Here is a 16,931-nt window from a genome sequence, read left to right as displayed (position 1 = left end):
GAGGTGGCGTCACCCACCAGGAGTCCCGGCTCTAGAGAAGGGCATGGACACTGGCTGGGGTGCATGAAGGAGGAGGAGTGGGTTTGTGGGTTCCCCCAGCCTGGGGGGCTGGTGTGTGGTCTCTATGGGGAAGGAGGCAGGGGAGGGGGGGTGTCTTCAGAGTGGGAGGGGGGGTGTCTTCAGAGTAGGAGGAGTTGTGTGGTCACTTCAATTTTCTCTGCGAGAGAACAGGCCAGGCGTCTGCTTAGAGGTGGGGGGTGGGGTGAGGGGCTCCAGAAAGGCAGTACCAGTGGGCAGGGGGTGCTGGGAGGGAGGCAGGGAGGACCAGGGGGCGGGGACTGGGAGGCACGGAGGGAGAGGGAGCTGCTCAGAGGTGAGTGGAGAGAAGCCCGGCAGCAAGATCAGGCTGAGATGGAGACAGTTAGCCAGAGAGCGTTTCACTACCTCCTGGGAACATTTATAATGAGAGGCTGGAACTCAGTGCCTGTCTAAGAACAGTGGTTTCCAAACTGTGGATCGTGACCTTCTGCTGGGTGATGAAATCAATCAAGATCAGCATTTAAAAAGAAGAACAAGAATGAAAACCAAACCAGAGTACATCACACCTGGTCACAGTGTGTTCCGGGGGATTGAAAGAGACAATGTATTCCTTACCCATGAGTAGTGACCAAAGTGCCAGGGAATCCTCGTTTTTCTGGAAAGGGGTCTGTGCAAGGGCAGAAGAGACCCGGGCTGGAGGGTTTGGGGTGGGAGAGGGAACAGGGTCCTGGGCAGCCCGGGGGCACTTACCCTCGCAGCGGCGCTTGTCAGGGGCCAGCTCATACCCAGGGTCGCAGCTGCACTTGTAACTGCCCAGGGTGTTGAGACACCGCTGCTCACAGCCCCCGCGGTTGGGCCGAGAGCACTCGTCCACCTCTGCGGTCGTAAGGAAAGGGTGTCAGTGACTCCCAGTCCGGGGCCTGGGTCCCTCCTCCTGCCCTCTGCTTGGGAGTCAAGTCCAGGATCCCTCAGGCTGCTAGGACCACCCCCAGTCCCATTCCAGGGGGAGGAAGTCAGCTGTGACCTGCTCAGAACCCCACCCGGTCCCCAGGGGATCCTGTCTGTGACAACCCCAAAGGGACAGGCAGTTCCCTGAAGGAGGGGACAGGTGGACCCATGGAGCCTTCCTTCTGACCACACTGGCTGGGCTGGTGGCCACCACCATTCACTGGGGCCTCTCATGCGCCATCCCCGGCTGAGTACCATTCTTTCACCTCTGCTTCAATCCCTACATGAAGCCTGTGATGGAGGGGCTGTAACTGTGCCCAGATTACAGACGAGGAAATGAGGCTTGGGCAGAACACCCTCAATGCCCAGGGTCACGCCGATAAAACGTCCACGCTGCCTTGTCTCCTCCCTGAGCTCCTACGGTACTTTCTGCCTGCACATCTCACCAACATTCCTTCAGTACAAACTTTTGGCAACTCCTGAATTGTTATGTCGATTCTCTGTCGACCACCTACCGTGTGTCAGCTACTTTTACCTACGTTTGTCATTTACTCAGTGAGGTATGTAGTTTTTCAGTGGGACCTTTTCTGCCCAGTTAGGCCATAAATTCAAGGGCAGGGCGCCAGGGTCTACGAATCCCTCACAGTGTGTTGAGTGAGTGAATGAGGAACGAATGAAGCCATGGCAGCACCATTCACAATAGCCAAGGTGTCCATCCACGGATGAGACTAAAGGAAATGTGGTTCAGACACACAGTGGAATACTATTCAGCCCTAAAAAAGAAGGAAACTCTGCCATATGCGATAACACAGATGAACCTTCAGGACATTATTTTAAGTAAAATAAGCCAGTCCCCAAAAGTCAAATTCTGCATGATTCCACTCACATGAGGTATCTAAAATAGCCCAATTCATAAAACTGAAGAGTGGAATGATGGGTGCCCAGGGCTGGGGGAGGGGGGGGGAGTTATGAATCAGCGGGCATAAAGTTTCCGTCAAGCAAGGAGATCTGCACAGCACTGTGCCTTTGTCGGCAATACTGGTTTGTACACTTAGATGTGCTCCGAGTGTAGACCTCACGCTAAGTGTTCTTACTTCAATCAAATAAAATTTAAAAAATAAAAAGAAGGAACAAAGGAGGTGGGTTGGCCACAGGAGTGGGCCGGGGTAGGGGTGCGGGGAAGGAGGCACCTTTGAAAAAGTTGACGGCGAAGCCAGCTTTGTTAATGGACCCATCAGAGACGAACTTGAGCCAGAGGCGGCTGGACGTGCTCTTGATGTCGTCCGGCTTCTCATAGCCGCAGTAGCGCCCGATGAGGGTGCTGCTCTCGCTGTGTCCGTCGCGCACTTCCAGATAGTCATAGGCGCAGCTGTCATGGCGCTCAATCTGGGGGTCGGGGGCTCCGTCAGCAGGAGGAGGCCTGGCGGCCCAGACCCAAGCCCCGGAAGCCCGCAGGAGGTGGGCCGTCCTGGGGGTCTCTGACCCACCTCAAAGGACTGGAAGGTGAGGCCCACATGGAAGCCCTCGGACACCTGGATCCTCCAGATGCAGACTTTGCTGGGCCGGTAGTCGTCTGGGTAATTGGGCGACTGGATGTGGCCGTTGTCCTTTTTCACATCTCCCCCACAGATGGCTTTGGGGACAGGGGACGAGTTGGGAAAAAGAGGATGTCGGTCAGAATGCTCTGCAATGTTCGAGAGCCCCTCTACCCCCTCTTCTAGCCCTGCCCACCCAAATTCCCAGCTTCCCAGTGCCCCTAGCCCTGGCCAGTCCCAGTGGGATCTCTACTTCCTCCTTCACGGGCCCTCGGCCTTGCCTCTGGGGTGCCAGGAGGGAGTGGTTCTAGGGTGCCCAGGGACCCCACCTCTGACTCCCTCGTCCCCCTGCCTCGGTACCTTCATAGACCGCAAAGAAGCCTTTCCCGACCCAGTTGCTGCTGCTGCGGAATTCAACCCAGAGGCGGCTGTCGGTGGAGACAATGGGCTCCGGGAGTTTGCCCCCGCAGAAGCGGCCTGGACAGACGGCGTGGACAGGGGGCAGTGAGGCCCAAAGCAAGGCCCTCTCCCTTCCCGCACCAGGGCTGCACCTCCAGGAAGCCCTCCCCACCTCTCTGAGGGGCTCAGGGGCTCTGGCCCTGGTCTGCACTTAACACACATTCAAGTTGGCCTGCATCTGGTCCAAGGTCCAGTTTGGCCTTGAAGGGCCAGAGTTCACTCTAGAAGATTTCCTGCCCTTGAGGGAAAGGATAGGAGTCTGTTTCTGGGAGGAACGGTGACTCCTCACCTTAGCCAACAGTATCTGTGTTTTATTTACTTTTTAAAAAGAGCATTATCATCACTACTTATCCTTTCTTATTTGCTCTCCATGCAAACAAGTAATAACCAAAAACAAGCAACAGTTTTCTTTTGCTCAAATGCAGGGGATGCCATGGGACCCCAAATAAATCCCAGAATCCAGGGACTGGGTGAGAAAATGTCCTCTTTGAAATAAAACCTGACAAGAGTCCACATAAGTGGACGAGGCTGGCCATCTGTGGAATTCTTTGTAGTCAAGAATTGACTAGGGCTGATGTGTGTGTTCGTAATAATATGGGTGTTTCCCAACTTACAGCAATGGACAGAGGCTGCTGGCCTAGGAATGTAAGTTATGAAAAAGAAACTGCAAAAAAAAAAAGAAAGAAACAGCAATCTTGGAAATGCTAACTCTTCTGTAGCAAGAAGTGTCGTAATGACAGCTGCTTTGGGTGACTAATAAGAAATATTCGAACATCAGAAACTGGGGGAAAAAAGAGATGGTGAGCGAGGATTCGTCAGCCTGCTTCAGGCAGAGGCTGGGCTGTGAGACAAAGTTCTAACGCCAATGAGCGGTCCTGAGCTACTTAGGCTCACATCCAGATCGAAGAAGAATTCATGTAGCTCCTCAGGCTCTAACTCTGTGTCCATTACAGCATCTTCTGTCCTGTGGTTCTGACCCATCCATCCCCCACTTACCCACTCCCCTACCCCTGAGACAAGGCACCCTGTGCAAACAGGTTTGGGCGACCGTGCCAGGAATGTAGGTCTCTGTGGTGCACCAGGCTGCACTGTGGGCACCCTCAGGCCACATCTCGCAGACAGAAAACAGAGCCTCTGAAATTGCCCAGATGAGGAAGAGAGCCTGGAGCTGAGAGGACAGGCCTGTCCATCTCCCTCTGTCACCCTGTGTGATTGCCCACACCTATACACCGACAGCCACCCTCTGAGGGAGGCCTGGAAGCCCATACTGAGGACCTTGAGGTCCAGACTGGGGAAGAGACTTGCCCAAAGTCACACATTTAGTGATGAAGCTGCAGCACTGACTATACCAGGACCCCTGGTTCCCATGCTAGGGTGCTGCCCGTAGCCAAGTGCTAGTGTTGGGGGGAGGATGCACAGTGTGTCATGTGAGTAGTTCTAAGAAGGACGCAGCTGTGGAGGAGGTAAGGCGGGGCTGTGCCGGTACCTCGGAGGGGCGCCTTCCTCCAGAAGCCGTCTCGGACCTCCACGTAGTCGTACCAGCACAGGCGGCTGCGGTACAGGTCCATGGACGTGAAGTTCAGGATGATCTGGGGAAATGGGGGAGGAAGAAGGTGACACCGCTGCCCACACATCGCCCGCCGGTCTCGCCCACCAGCCCCATGACCGCTGCCTGCCTCGTGAGGCTGTTTGCCATGGGTTATAAATAGTTAAGTGTTCCAGAAAGGAGCTCCTGGCACAGAAGTGTCCCTCGTCCACAGCCATCTGCCAGTTCTAGTCAGCATTCTTCCCAGATACCCCAAGCCAGGCCTCACTGAAAATGCACAGCCTCGTTGCAAGTATGTCTGAGACCTGGGGTCTCATGTTACTGATCTCCTTAGCAAGGAGCCGTTGCTTAGGGTTAAACAAACCCAGCTCTCTTCATGGTCAACTTAAATGATATAAATTACAGCATCTTTAGAGGGAAGAGGTCTCCTTGGTGAGAGGAAGGGCCCAGGGAGGCATGTGGGACTGGGGGCAGGGGGCGGTCTGAACGGGAATGAAGGGTCCAGAGAGGACGAGCAGAGGGAAGAAGGCCTGAGTTACCCATCATCGCGCATTTACTGAGTGCTGGTTCTAGGCAGGGCTCGTGCTAACCGCTGAAGGGAGTATCAGGTCTGCATGCCTCCCAAGAATGGGTTTAAGACACTCAACTATACTTCAGTTAAAAAAAAACAAAGGGCTTCCCTGGTGGCGCAGTGGTTAAGAATCTGCCTGCCAATGCAGGGGACACGGGTTCGAGCCCTCATCCGGGAAGATCCCACATGCCGCAGAGCAACTAAGCCCGTGCGCCACAACTACTCAGCCTGAGCTCTACAGCCCACGAGCCACAACTACTGAACCTGTGTGCCGCAACTACTGAAACCCACGCGCCTAGAGCCCGTGTTCCACAACAAGAGAAGCCACCGCAACAAGAAGCCTGCACACCTCAACAAAGAGGCGCCCCCGCTCGCCGCAACTAGAGAAAGCCTGCACGCAGCAACAAAGACCTGACGCAGCCAAAAATAAATAAATAATAAAAGAAAAAGAAAAAAAGATACGTCCCTGTCAAGGAGCTTAGGACTTAGAAGAATAAGACATATGCATGAAAAGACCACCTAGTGAAAAACTCAGATTCCAGTCATACGAGCCTGGGTTTGAATCTTGCCTCTGCATAAAATGGTGCATAAAATGAGGAAAGAGCATCTCACCCTAACACAGCAATACATAGGTACAGATACTGCCCTAAGGACCTCCTTCACATAAACTTATTTCAGCCCTTGAACTCGTCAAACGTTCACCTAATACTGGAGGAACGTTTGATACCTCGGTAAGTACCAAGTCTCCCCAGCAGGGGGGCATATGAACAGGTAGAGAAGCACCCTTACTAGGAGGGAAACTGCTTCCTTAGTAGTTTCCGGAGTGAGCCCTGAAGCCTGCTGTATGTTCAGAGTCCAACAAGCAGGGACTCCAGAGAATGGCACCCCCATCTGCGAGGAGTGTGCAGTGGGCATGAGAAGGCCCAAGGGGCCCACCTGTTAGGTGCTAGCTGGGTTCCCCGCTGGAGAAGGGGACAAGGGTGTCCATCTCCCCTGTGGCTCACTGCAGTGTTAGAGGCAGACAGAGTAGAGGCCAGAATGAAAACCACTGGTCAAGGAAGAGCTCCCGGCTCATGGTCACTTTAGCACCGACCCCGTCAGAATTCTTGGTGTTTTCTTTTTTTTTTAATTTTACTTTTTAATTTTATTTTATTTATTTATTTTTGGTTGCATTGGGTCTTTGTTGCTGCGCGCGGGCTTTCTCTAGTTGCGGCGAGCGGGGCCTACTCTTTTTTGTGGTGCTTGGGCTTCTCGTTGCGGTGGCTTCTCTTGTTGCGGAGCACGGGCTCTAGGCGTGCAGGCTTCAGTAGCTGTGGCACATGGGCTCAGTAGTTGTGGCTCGTGGGCTCTAGAGCACAGCTCAGTAGTTGTGGCACACGGGCTTAGTTGCTCTGCGGCATGTGGGATCTTCCTGGAGCAGGGCTCAAACCCATGTCCCCTGCATTGGCAGGTGGATTCTTAACCACTGCGCCACCAGGGAAGTTCCTTCTTGGTGTTTTCAATATCCACCTGCACTATCCTTGCCATTTCCTGACCTTCGCATTCCCTAACCTCCTCTCTCACCCTCTCTGCCCCTTCTCAGCCAGAACATCATGCCCTGGACCTTGTTATCATCCATAATGTCAAATCCAAGGACCCCACTCTACATCCATGTGCCCCAATCTTTCCTTGCTCACTCCCTCTGTACACAGAGCTCAACGATCCTTCCAGTTCACTGCAACCTTCAATCTACTGAGCCTGTTGTACTTTCACTGCCTTTCACCCCCGTGTACTTACATTTCTTCTGACCTAGCTTGGAACCCATGGTCCAATCTTTCATATTTTTTTTTGATTCACACATGAGTTTAAATATGTTTGTGTTTGGGGGAGCTTTCATTAATTTTGTTACTCTGAGATGTAATCGAGTGAGATCACGTTTTGAAAAGTGCACTACAGGGGACTTCCCTGGTGGCGCAGTGGTTAAGAATCCGCCTGCCAATGCAGGGGACACAGGTTCGATCCCTGGTCTGGGAAGATCCCACATGCTGTGGAGCAACTAAGCCCGCGTACCACAACTACTGAGCCTGAGTGCTGCAACTACTGAAGCCTGTGCGCCTAGAACCTATGCTCTGCAACAAGGGAAGCCACCGTAATGAGAAACCCGCACACCGCAAGGAAGAGTAGCCCCCGCTCGTCGCAACTAGCAAAAGCCCACGTGCAGCACCAGAGACACAACACAGCCAAAAAATAAATAAAAATTAAAGAAACACGAAAAGTACACTATATTACTTCTTTTTTGTTTTTTGGCCACGCCGCATGGCTTACAGGATCTCAGTTCCCCAACCAGGGACTGAACCTGGGCCTCGGCACTGAAAGCCCGGAATCCTAACCACTAGGCTGCCAGGGAGCCCCCGAAAACTGCACTATATTACTCTCGATGATTAATCATCATTGGGAGTATTATTATGATTATTATAAAAATACAAGTCCTGGCATTTTGAAAAACTGAAGTTGAAAATCTGTTCTAACTCTTGCTATAGAGCCAGTGTCTTATGACCCAATATTTTACCTTTTTAGAAAAGACCACATATGACCACAGAGGAAGTTTAATTCACTATGGAATCCTCGGTGCATGGCACATAATAGTTGTTTAATAAATATTTCTTGAATAGAATTTTGCTTTTTGGAATCTATTCTAATATACTTGCCCAAGTGTATAAAGATTTAAGTTTCAAGGTATTTATTTTGGTAGTAATGAAAGCTTGGCAAAACTTAAATCGGCATCCATCAGGAGACCTGAGGGGATGATTGAATAATTAAATTAAGGGCAGTCAAGATGACGGGATGCCAAGCAACCACGAAAGTGACTGAGGTAGATCTGTATGTGCTGACGTGGAACGATGACTGTGATTTATTGTTGAGTGAAAGGCAAGTTACAGAAGGCCACCCCACCCCCACACCCCCACACTAGAAGGGTCTGGAAGGACATCCCAAGTGTTAGCAATGCTTAGTTGTCTCTGTGGAGTGGGATCTGGAGGACGATCAAGGGGAGAAAATTCACTTTTTACCGTACGCATTCCTATATTGCTCAAAATGTTTACAACATGCATCTGTTATCTTTATATCTAGCAAACAACAAAAATATCTTTCGAAGAGCTGCTGGGCGGAAGAAGGAATGCAGAGGGCCGAGTGAGGGCTCCCTGACTCCTAAACTTACACCCTTAACCCCTACTCCACGTGGCCTCCTTGGGCCTGCCAATCCATTTCACTCAGCAAGCAGCCCTGAGAACGGCAGCCACTTTCCCTCCCTCCCCGGAAACAACTGTGACTCTGTCCAGGGGGGATGGATTCAGGCCTCTGAAGAAGAAACCGTGCCCAGCCGGCAGAGCCCCACGGGGCTCACCCAAGACCTGCCACAGGCAGGAGGAAGCAGAGGCCACCTCACGTGGAAGGAACAGACCTGGGCGAGCAGTCAGGGGCATCCTACAGGGAGGCGCAGCCACGGCTATACTGAGACCGGAGGTGTCTAATTAAGAGTTGTAACAACTTCTGTCGTGTGGAAACAGCTGTGCGCTGGTGGCAGGGGCACTGCCCTTTGCCAAGAAAAACTGGGCCAGCTCTGCCACTTCCTGGCTGGTGACTTTGTGCCTCGCTGTCTCTGTCCGAAAAACGGAGGTGACCATAACGACTCCGCTGGGGAGTCGGGGGTAAATGAGATACAGGTACAGAGTCCCCAGGTGCACCCTGCGTGTGGGAAGTATTCCTCATGCTTCTTGGGTGCTCTCAGGGAGGAGTTGGGAGAACACGCCAACCCTGGGGGACCTGTTGTCTGGCTTACAGTCACATCTCAGGCCTCATTTAACTCCTCTGGGCCTCTGTTTCCTTATCTGTAAGATGGTAACGGTAATAGTACCAGCCTCATAGGACTTAGGGGAATTAAATTAATACATGTAAAATTTACGACCTTGTCTGACACGGGTACCAATACATACGTGTCACACATCCATACGACAGTGTATGCCACTTGATAAACACTAATTTCACTCCTGGAGTTGAATTTGCTTAGATAGTTTGATATTGGGTTCACAGGACGGTCCGGATCAGAATGCAGGAAATAGAGGGAGGCAAATGAGGTACCCGGGGAAGTTGACCAGGGCTCACTCATTTCACAGATCAGGACCGGAGAATGATACTAGCAGCTAACATTGATTGAATTCCCGCTATGTTCCAGGCAGTGCCCTAAGCACTTAATGTACATGAACTTGCTTAATCCTCGTATCAACCCCATGAGGGAGGTACTATCACCAGGCTCATTTTACAAATGGGGAAACAAAGGCACAGAGAGGGTAAGCAACTTCCCCAAGATCATACATCCAGTAAAGAGCACAGCTGGGAGTCAAACCCAGGCACTCTGGATCTTAAACTTATACCCTTAACCTCCATTCCGTGTGGCCTCCCCAGGCCTACCGATCAATTTTGCCCAACGGCTGTGCAAAGAATGAGCATCAACTTTCCCTCCATGCTCAGAGCTCTACGCCCTTTGGTGCCTGAGAAGAGGGACTTAAGGGAGGACCCAGCCCAGGCCTTGCAGAGGAGGGGTGGGAGGGGTCGTCTCTGCCCAGCTGGGGGATGGGAGGAGGCAGAATTTGGGTTGGACCTTGATGGGAATGAGGGTGGATACGGCCAAATCCAAAAGCATTTTAAGTTCTTATCTTCCTGGCTCCTCTGCAACATTTGACTATGGTCTCCTCCTGAAACCGCTTTCCTGCTCATAAAGGAGTTCCCTTCGTTGCTTGGGAAACACTGTAAATCCCCTTCAGGGCAGTTGCTAATTACGTGCAGTGTAAAGACTTGAGGATCCTCCAAGAAGTCCTCCAAAGTGGCTCTTTCTCGTTTGACATCCCTACGACTCGCACATTGTACGAGATAAGTTTTACATATCACTTGCATGTCTGGCAATAAGCTGAGAACTGGGAGGCAAGTGAAAAACAACCTCTCAGGAGCCAAACAGATGTCAAAGTCCATCCGCTAACACACGTGGATTTATTTAAGGTTTACTGTTGAAAGAGTAGACTTTGGAGTCAGATAGTCCTAGAACTGAATGCTGGTTCCACCATCGTTACCTGAGCAAACCTGGCCAGACCTACTCCTGCACTTTAAGCCTCAATTCCCTCCACTCTCCAGTAGGGATGACAGTACCTACATCATGAAACGGTTGTGAGGAATAATGAGATCATGCACGTCAGATGCCAATACTTGGCACATAATTGGTAAGTGACAAAAAGTGGCCATGCCAACTTGATGGTACCATCCTCTTCTGCCTCCCCAGCCTTTAAATGTTTCTGTCCCCCAGGGTTCCATCTTTGGTTCAGTTACAACTCTACAATTTCAACCAGGACCATGGGTGGGTTTTACTTTTTGCATTTCTACAATCATGCATTGGTTAATCTGGAATTTTTATCCGTAGCCCACTTCTCTCCCTGGAGCTCCGGGCAGGTCTCTGAAAAAGGATGGGGAGTCTTGTGGGAGCTATGAAGGGAGCAGGTCCCAGGCACAGAGAGGCTCCTAAGGCAAGGCCGTGTGCTCTCTAGAGACTAGGGCCAGCCCATGCCAGCCCGCAAAGCAAGGAAAGAAGAGGGTCCTGACCAAGTTGCCATATGCCTGCCAACTGAGCAAACCTCCTGAACGGGAAAGAGAGTGATGCTCTACCCTCCTCTGTGCTCCGTGGGGCCGCGAACTGTCTCGTGCACCTGTCCATCCCCAGGGCTGGGCCCAGCACTGGGCACCTAGTGGCCACACAAGTTGCCAAAGGGCACTTAGTTGTTGGAATGGGACAGGCTTTGGAATTCACACGGTATTTCAATCACAGACTTTTATGCCATAATCCAGGATCTATGAGATCTTGGGCAAGTTACTTTTTCCAAGTTTGTTTTCTCATATACAAAATGAGGCTAACATTAGCACCCAGCCTATAACGTTGTGCTAAAAGACACGACACAGAGATTTAACACATGCCTGGCCAATCATATGCTCAATGATCATTAGTTGTTATTATTATTATTGTTATCTGCGGTGAGATTTCCAAAGGCTGGAAACCCTCAGCAGAGGAATGGAGGAAACCAGGGCAAGGTCACTACAAGACAGTGAAAAGGATGCAACTTTTAGATTCAGAACAAGAACAAGGAAGGGGTGGGTTCACTTTTGAGGGAAGCTGCTAGAAAGTTAACCAAGGGAGATAGGGAATTACTCAGCTCTCAATAAAAGTCTGTCGTAAGGGAGGATGATCTTCAAATTATAAAAAATAAAAGCAGCATCGTTTGGAAAGGAAACAGAAGCTCAATAATACAGAAGGAGAGTCAGCGAGCGCCTCTTTAAATTGGCTTTTGCCTCTAGACTCAAAAATGACATCAGAGGACATTCAAATAACTTGCAGATGTGAGCAGTGTCTGTAATCTTGAGAACTCAGAACAAAATCTTTCCCAGTTTTCAAAAGGGGTTTGTATGCATGTGTGCATGCACATGCGTGTGTTGGGAAGGGGGTGTAGAGTGAATTCTGGGAATTGCAAACCACTGAGTTCAGTGGTGATCCCCAACTAAACAGATGGTCTATGACCATTTAGAAAAGAAACACTTGACTACTTTTGGGTTCACTTGAAACAAGGTACATCAGACAAATCTCACTTCTTTTTTAAAAGGGGATTTACCAACTGGTGAAACAGTGGATTTGTTTTGGTAAGGCAATTCATCCATGTATTCGGCATTTATTAATCACTTCCTGTGCCAGAGACATAAAGACGACAAAGGTCTGGTCTCAGAAGCAGCTCATATGGTGGTTGGTCAATAAGGTGGTGACCGGTGGCTGGCTGGTAATGACATTTAGCATAGTCATAGCCAGTGGAATAGCTTTGCCCAAAGCCTGCAGATTACTGGGTCGATGTCAATTCAGAGGGAGATCTTAGATCTGCTTTAATTCATGTCCTGTTCAAGATTTTGATCGAAGGCCAGGTTCGGAACACCCAGAAGACATGCTTATCAAATGAGCTCATGGCAGAGTGAGGACGGCTACCTGCCGGATGGTGGAATTCTGATTCAAAATGATCTTGAGAGCTGTTGGAATGAGCAATGCAACCGGTAATAAAATCTAACCCAGCTCAAGGTTGCACTAGGACATTAAGAACACAGTTCCAATCAAGGGAAATAAAGCCTTAAAGCTGACTCTTGGGAGCAATAAAAATATGAAGGACATGGAAGGTCCAGGGGTGGGTGAGAGGTCCAGACTCCACATGAAAAGCCTGCGAATGGATCTGAGAAGCACTTAGAAAAATGTCTGGCGCGTAGTAAATGCTATTCACAAGTTAGCATTTATATACAACTACTAGAAGCCTCTCCTCATCCTGCAGGGTGAATGAGTTTACCTTCCCCAGGTAGGTCACTCACAGCCACATGGACTAAGCTCTCCTACTCAGGGGTCCTGGCAGAGGAGAGGATGCTCAGTTACCTTCTCCCCAGGTGTGACTGAGATGCGCCATACGCAGTGCATGTGGGCGGAGTAGCCGTTGGGGTACTCGGGGGAGGAGAAGTTGCCCGTGCTATCTTGTAGGGTCTCTCCGCAAGCTGTCGAGGAAAGGAAATGATTGGGTTGCTGGCTGCAGGTGCCCAATCCCCCCAACTTTCTGGCTTCCCTGCCCTGAGCCCTGGCATCCTTTGGGGGAGAGGAGAGAGTCTGGGATGGCCCCGTCCCCTTAAGATCCATCCCTTCTCCTTTCCGTTCTACCTAGTGCTGCAGGATGCCCTGCTGTCAAGGCAACATGGGTTCCAGAGTTAAGGTCAAGCTCCTTCGGAGGGCCTCACTCCCTCTCACTCACTGAGAATCGCTCTGCGCCCCCCATTTTCTGCTCCCACTGTCCCTCACTCTCACCCTCAGAAGATGGGTGGCTCAGCATCTCCCCACCTGATCCAAGCCCCAGTTTGGGTCTGTAACTTGAACACTCCCCCTCCCTGGGTGCCCCCTCCCCCGACGCCAGACAGCCTCAGCCTTTTCTAAGTCTCACAGCCTCAACCTTCTTGGCCCCAGGGCCTGCCCTCCACCCCACCCTGGCCTGTCCCCACCCCTGCCCCGACCTGGGCACTTGTAGAGCTTGCGGGCCTGGGCAATGTCCCCCTTGCTGAGCCGGGTCCTCTGGCCGATGGGAGGCTTCACCCCATTCACCTCGTACTTGGGAACGATGGTGTCCAGGAAGATGCCCCTGAGGAGGAGAAGACCAGCCTGGGTGAGAGTCTGACGGGAAGGAGGGTGGCTGGCATGCGCGCACCGAAGGTCACGACCCCGCAAGAGCCCAGACATTCCTCAGCAGGGTCAGGGATTGGTGGAGACATCTCACCCTGTCATTACACTGCCCTCTGACCACCAGCCACCCTGCTCCGTGGCGGCCATACCACAGGGCCTGGGGGAGCCCAGGAACACTTTGGGAGGTCGGGGACATGGACCTAGGAGGCCCTGGGGACACACCGGTGCTCCGGCTCAGTCTGGCCCAACTCCCAGCCCCGGGAGAGCTCCAGACCCCTCGTCAGTCATGTCTCAGCCCTGCCCGGCCCTGCTTCTGAGGCCCCCTGTGCTGATTCAGCCCTGACTGCACCTCTCCCAGGACTACCCAGGGCCAACACTTCGTCCTGCTGGCACGGGCTACTCCTGATGGGACCTGGGACAAGGCCAAAGGGCAGGCTCCACCGTGGCCAGACCAGACCCCAGGGACAGCCCCGCTAGCTCCTGATCCATCAGTGTCCCCTGTCCCCTCAGTTCCTGCCTGCTAGGTCCTGGATGTTTCCATCTGGGAGGAGCAGAAGGAAGGGGCAGCAGGCATCCCTCCACCTCCCCAGGGCCCCTGACTCACACCCAGCTGGGTAGAACTCAGCAGGAGGCGGGGTGGGATGTGGTGGGAAATGTACAGGGGGTGGTCTGTGGGTGTGGTGGGTGGGATGACCTCACCACCCTTCCTTGGTCTCTGTTCCCTCAGGTCTGGAGGCAGGAAGAGTGGGTCTAGAAGGAGCATCTGAGGAGAGGGGGAGGGCCAGGGTCTGGGAGAGCAGAGACAGAGGATGAGGACAGAGCCAGGCAGGGGAAAGGCCAGGAGGGGGTGCGAGTTAGGGTGCTGGGGGGAGGCAGAGGAGGAGGAGGGGCTGTTTCCCACACTCTGCTAAGGAGAAGCTGGGACGGGGAGGCTGGGCCACTACCTCTGGGGGCTCTGGCTGTGATTTCCGGGAACCTAGGCCCAGGATAAAGAGTAGGTGTATACGTGCTGGTGAGCTGGGGAGCGGGGCTGGTCCAGGACAGAAGCCAGACTTTGTGCCAGTCAGCCAATTACGCAAAGGTAGACCCATCAGAGAGACACGCCCCCTTTGGCTGAGGGTTGAGGGAAAAGCTCAGCTCCTTCGGGCGGATACGGTTCCGGGGCCACAGCACACCACGCGGCTGCACGGCAGCTGGGTTTCAGCCTCCCGGGCCAGGTGTGCCCGGTGCTAGGTGAAGAACCCAGGCTCTGTGAGTCCCGGCCCTGCCATGCACCCACCGTGGAAGAGGACAGCAGGGCAGGCAGCACCCACGGGTCCTCTGCTCGGGGGCCGCAGCCACCCAGAGGCCCACCCTTGTCCTCGCCAACGACCCCAGCAGGGCAGGCTAGTGCAAAGCGGGAGGCCTACGGAGGGCAGGGCTGGGCTGCCCCAGAAGAGGCTGGGCCCCATCTCTCACCTGGAGAATGTGTTCCGGGCATAGTGCATGATACTGTCAAAATCATAGGTCTCCCCCAGGGATTCCACCTCCTGGACCTCCATCTTCAGGAAGTTATACTCCTGCCCTGCGAAGACCAGGAAAAGGGTGTGGGGAGGTGGGAGCGGGCGGGTCTGTGAGGGATGCAGTGCTACCTTTTCAGGTGGGGAACCGGGTCCTCCCTGCACTTGAGAGGTGCCCCCCTACCTGAGGGTCTAGGCAGCTGCCAGGGGAAGCCTGGGGGAGGGGCGGGTCTCTAGAAGAGTCTGTCCAGCAGGGGGGTGGGGGGGCGTTGAGGACTTGCTGGAGGGAAGGCTCAAGGGAAGATGGGAAGGAGGTGCCCATTTCTAGAACCACAGGGAGATGAGAGCAGTGAAGAGTGGAGGAGGCCTGGGGAGAAAGGGAGGAAGCAGGAAGGGAGGGAAGAGAGAGCACGGTGGGGAGAAAGGAGAGAGGAAAAAACCCTTGGAGGACAGCATAGGCCAAGAGCAGGAGACTGGGTAAAAGGGAAGAGAAAGGCTGAGGCAGCATGGGAGATGGGCCGACCCCTTCCCACCTGCACCCCTAAAGGCCAGGGGGGTTCTGGCTGCTCCAGACAGCCCCTTTGTGCAGGACCTGGACCTCTCCTGGCTCCCCATCTGACAACTGATTTGCAGTCCCTGAGCTGCTACTGACCCGGAGGAGATGCTGCAGGGGAAGGGTCTGGACCCCAGGCAGGGCTGTGACTACCCAGCTGGCTGGGACTACAATGCTGAGTTGACCAAAGGCGATGGCTTGAGGGAGCAGCTCCCACCCTGACCAGGAGCCCTGGAGGGGCAGGTAGAGGAGCGTACCTGGCTGGATGTTCTCGCGCACGATGGAGACGTGGCGGTCTCGGTCAGGCCGCGTGTGTTCGTGCCAGAAGCCGATGACATGACCCAGTTCATGGACCACGATGCCGAACTTGTCACAGTTCTTGCCGATGGAGATGGCCTGGGGGCCCCCACCACGGCGGCCCACGTAGGAGCAGCACCTGGAGGGCGGGGCCAGCTCAGGGGGGCGGTCCCGAGCTGGGGGAGTGCATCCACTCAGGGGTCGGGTGTGGCTGCCAGGGGGGCCAGGGAGCGGAGGGGTTGGGGAGGGACCCGAGTGCGGGATGCCCGGACTGTGTGCTGGGGTCTGAGCCACATCCGGGGCAGCTCCTGGGGAGATGCCCCATGGCGGGAGGGGACAGATGACGCAGGGCCGTGCCCAGATGGGACAGCTGCAGTGCTCAGGACAGAACATGGGTTGGGGCGATGGCCGAGGGTACAGTGCCCAGGGGCCCCTGCTCACCCGCAGGGTCGATAGGTGAACACGATATAGCTGTCCTCGTCTGTGCGCTCCAGGAAGGTGACACAGGTGTGCTTCTCCCAGTGCCTCATGGCCTGCCGGAAGACTGCCCTCTGGCTGCCTGCCAGGACAAGGGAGGCCAGGCTGTCACAGTTGTCCAGGTGGGCCCACTTCCACCCATTGCTAAAGAGTCAGCCATTCATTGGACAGACAGGCAGAAGGTACCACTCACACCATCATGCACGACAGGGCTGTCCTGAGGCCAGGCCACGGCGCAGACTGCTCCCCACACGCCCGACATCATGCTCACCAGTGAAGTTCCCTCCAATGACAAAGGGGATGACCCCATCGGGCCACACGCGCTCTGGTCTAGACGTTGCTGCCCTCCGGCTCCGGGACCTGCTTCTCCATCTCCCGTGACTTTTCCTCTGCGGCTGCCCACTAGTGCTCTGACAGTTGAGGGTGGAAGAGTTTCCTGAAATTGAAAGAAGAAGGCATTTGGTAGCAAGGGAATGAAGAGCAAGAGAAAGCAAATTACAACCGACCCTCATTATCTAGGGATTCCGTATTTGCCCACTCAGTAAAATTTCTTTGTAACCCCCAAAGCAATACCCTCAGCTCTTTCACGGTCACTTGCTGTCATGCACAGAGCAGTGAAGAATTTCAGTCACCCACAGGCATGATCCCAGCTGAGCCTGAACAAGGCGACAGGCTGCCTTCTTGTTGCAGCTTATACTGTAAATATCTTTCTCACAATCTATTCAGTGCAACATTTTTTGC

At 53.4% G+C, this 16,931-nt stretch overlaps 1 protein-coding gene across 4 annotated transcripts in view; it reads right to left on the bottom strand.

Annotated features, from left to right (window-relative positions):
* BMP1 (bone morphogenetic protein 1) overlaps positions 1-16,931 on the bottom strand; it is a 40,148-nt gene that overhangs the window by 13,232 nt on the left and 9,985 nt on the right. For all 4 annotated transcript variants that reach the window (XM_067745093.1, XM_067745094.1, XM_067745095.1 and 1 more), the window contains 11 exons: positions 16,462-16,626; positions 16,155-16,272; positions 15,674-15,852; positions 14,823-14,928; positions 13,199-13,323; positions 12,576-12,691; positions 4,468-4,570; positions 2,883-2,999; positions 2,475-2,620; positions 2,178-2,373; positions 790-915 (listed from right to left, as the gene is read on the bottom strand). In XM_067745093.1, the coding sequence (XP_067601194.1) occupies positions 790-915; positions 2,178-2,373; positions 2,475-2,620; positions 2,883-2,999; positions 4,468-4,570; positions 12,576-12,691; positions 13,199-13,323; positions 14,823-14,928; positions 15,674-15,852; positions 16,155-16,272; positions 16,462-16,626 (1,497 nt within the window). The remainder of the gene's footprint in view (positions 1-789; positions 916-2,177; positions 2,374-2,474; positions 2,621-2,882; positions 3,000-4,467; positions 4,571-12,575; positions 12,692-13,198; positions 13,324-14,822; positions 14,929-15,673; positions 15,853-16,154; positions 16,273-16,461; positions 16,627-16,931) is intronic.

This window comes from Pseudorca crassidens, chromosome 7 (assembly GCF_039906515.1).
Source record: "Pseudorca crassidens isolate mPseCra1 chromosome 7, mPseCra1.hap1, whole genome shotgun sequence".
Lineage (NCBI taxonomy): Eukaryota > Metazoa > Chordata > Mammalia > Artiodactyla > Delphinidae > Pseudorca > Pseudorca crassidens.
This window is presented reverse-complemented; position numbering and strand designations above follow the sequence as displayed.